The sequence below is a fragment of the Corvus brachyrhynchos genome, unplaced genomic scaffold (assembly GCF_000691975.1).
Source record: "Corvus brachyrhynchos isolate BGI_N302 unplaced genomic scaffold, ASM69197v1 scaffold305, whole genome shotgun sequence".
In the NCBI taxonomy this organism is placed as follows: domain Eukaryota; kingdom Metazoa; phylum Chordata; class Aves; order Passeriformes; family Corvidae; genus Corvus; species Corvus brachyrhynchos.
In genome coordinates, this window is record NW_008239284.1 from 69982 (window position 1) to 72852 (window position 2871).

The following is a 2871-nucleotide window of genomic DNA, read 5'->3' on the forward strand; positions in this document are numbered from 1 at the left end:
CCCCCCCCTGCCTCTCCCCTGCACCCCGTTTCTTCCCGCTCCTCTCCCCACTTCCGTCCCTCCAGCTGTGCCCCTCGAGAAATTCCCACCCCACCTGCCCCGCCCTGCCTGCACTCTGTGTCCCAGCCAGCACCCCCTCCTGCCCTCCCAGTGCCCTGCTCACCCCCCGCACCCCTCCTGGCTCTGGGGGGTCCATGTGTACCGTGTCGGGGTTCCCTGGGGTTGGCAGGGAGTGGGGAGCACAGCTCTGCACCCAAACCAGTGGGGTCTGCGGGGGGTCCCTTCCCCTTGCCCTGCTGTGAGAACAACCCCAGCACTGACACCCCCACACCCCGGGTTAGCGGGGTCTCTGTCCCGCAGGGGGTGGGCAATGCCAGACAGGCCACGTGTGCTGACAAGGGGCAGTGAGATGGATCGTGGGATCACCGTGGAAAACCCCTACGCCAGCGTCAACATCCCACGGGAGCAGTTCCAGCAGAGCTTCATCACGCGCTACCTGAGGGATGAGCCCACCGTCATCGCCAACCCCGCGGCCGTGCCCACCCACGGCATGGAGGAGCAGACAGACCTCGCTAATGGCTGGAACAGCCCGACCATCACCGTGGACAAGTCCTGGTCACGTCCCTACAACCCCTATGCCAGCCTGAGGATGCCCAATGGGGAATCATCAGCCTCCTTCTACACCGTGACCCTGGACAAGCCACCCAAGGGCCCAGAGCAGGGGGCTGGCAGGCGATGTGGCTTCTGCAGGTGCTGCTCCTGGTGCCCAAAGTGCCGCTGTGTCATCTCCTAAGGGCCCTCCCTGCACCCACTGGACGTGCTGACCATGGGATGGGGCTGGGTGACCCCACAGGGACATGGCTGCTGGCCTGGGCACCCCGGGAAGCTGCCCTGGCACCTGGCAGAGCTGGCAGCTGGCACTGGCTGGGCTCTGACATTGCTTTTCACCTGTGAACTCTGCAGCCAGATGTGCTGGGGATGGGCACCTGCCAGCTGGGCCGTGGGGCCCGGGAGCCCTGAGGATGATGTGTGCTGGGACAGATGTCACCGAGAAGTGACTGCACTGGGGATGGGGCAGTGCTGTGAGCCTGCAGTCCTGCACAGTGCCCCTGCCAGCCTCCCCATGCTGGGAAACCTCCACCCTGGGAAGGCGTGGGCAGTGCCCAGCTGCCAGCAGGTGGGTTTGCAGTTTGGGGCAGCTGCTGGCAGCCCTGTTCGTGGCAGAGGAGGACATCGTTGTCACTGTCTTGGAGCAGTGGAGAGGAGCCAGGGACGAGCCTCCAGCTGGAACAGGGACCCACCTCCCCAGAAGTGAGTCGTCCCCCCTCCCACAGCACCACGGGGATGCTGCTGGCACCCTGCACCAAGCTCCATCTGGGTCCTGCTCCTCCTCACCACACTGCCCATGGACAGAGGGACTGAGACAGGAAAGACAGACAGCCAAAGCATGGCAGAGCGCTGGGCCGTGCTCCAGGGCAGCACCTGATGGCACAGCATGGATGTGGGCATTCATATCCCAGTGCCAGGAAACCCCCAGCCCCATTCTGTTCCTCCTGCCAGGCTTGTGGGGTGCTGGGCACAACCTCTCGCCCCATCTGCACCCCAGAGCCGGGTCCAGTGCAGAGGGCTGGCCCAGCTCCAGCAGCGGGGCAGCACTGGGGCACCTTGCTGGGAATGCAGAGCCCCCACATTCGCCTTCTGCAACTCCCTGCGCTCGGAGGAGGGCGGGAGGAGCCTGCTCTGCTGACTCTTCCCAGAGTGCTGGGGCACCTCCCGGCTGGGCTTTCGGCTGGGGCTGCTGCCATCGACCTGGAACAAGCCCGCTGTTGTGCTGGTGTCCCGCCGTGGTGTTGACGTCCCTCCGTGTTGCTGGCAGCGCTCCCTGGTGCTGGCAGTCCTCCCCGGAGCTGGCGTCCCAGGGACAGCCGCTCTGCCAGGCGGCAGCTGCTCCATGGCTGCTGCAGAGCTGCCTGCGGGAGCCGGGGCTGGGAGGAGTGCCTGTGTTTGCAGATGACTTCAGGGTGCTGCAAATAAAATCACAGCCCTCTCCTGCCCTGCCAAGGTGTGCCTCTTCCCTCCACCCTGGCTTTTCTGGGATTCCCGTGTCACTTCTTGCTTTCCCTGGTGGGTGTGCAAGGGCAATGCTAAAGCCTCCAAACAAGGCTTAACTGTTGCCCTGCTGACATCAGCGGCTCTCGATGAGCTCTTTGGCTACTGCCTGGTGCCCCGCTGCCAGCCTGGATCCAGCAGTGCCAGCCTGGATCCAGCAGTGCCAGCCTGGATCCAGCAGTGCCCAGGCGTTCCCAATACAGCCCAGGCGTTCCCAATACATACTGCTCCTGCAGCCCTGCCAAGCTGGGTGACTGTCCTGTCTGGAAAGACTTCGTGAGTCTTTGGGAGAGGCTGAGGAAGGGCCTGGCAAAGGGAAGTTCCTGGCTGGGCCAGCTGGATGGGCTTTGGGGCTGGCTGTGACCCTCCCAGGAGTCCATCAGCAGTGGGAGCCCACCATGGCTTGGTATTTGCCATTGCTTGGAGCCCACCTGCACTGAGACCCCACAAGCATTGGATGCCCAGCATTGCCTGGATGCCACCACGCTGAGATCCCACTGAAAGCCCACAGCCCCTGGGAGCCCACCACTGCTGGGAGACCATCAAGAGCCTGCCACTGCCTGGAAGCCCACCACTCTTGAAATCCCACCCCCCTGGGACATGGGGTGGGGTGGCAGTGGCTTGGCAGAGGTTTGGCCCTGTCAGTTTGGCCCCCCCCGTCCGGACCCCCTGCCTGGCCCAGCTCCCAGGGCGGTGGGTGGCCGGGGGGGTGCGGCTCGCAGGGGGGGGTGGGCGGGGGAGAGGCCAGGGCGCGCGGCGGCG

At 65.0% G+C, this 2871-nt stretch overlaps 1 protein-coding gene across 1 annotated transcript; it reads left to right on the forward strand.

The window, feature by feature from the left end:
* The first annotated feature begins 9 nt into the window (after positions 1-9).
* Positions 10-2061, forward strand: CYSRT1 (cysteine rich tail 1). Its single transcript, XM_017740350.1, has one exon. It carries the CDS (start codon positions 371-373, stop codon positions 791-793), a length of 423 nt encoding a protein of 140 aa, XP_017595839.1. The 5' UTR covers positions 10-370; the 3' UTR covers positions 794-2061.
* The last annotated feature ends 810 nt before the right edge of the window (positions 2062-2871 follow it).

Bases quoted from the DNA above. Each gene is read 5' to 3' on its own strand.
- CYSRT1 (XM_017740350.1), top strand. From the start codon at position 371: ATGCCAGACAGGCCACGTGTGCTGACAAGGGGCAGTGAGATGGATCGT.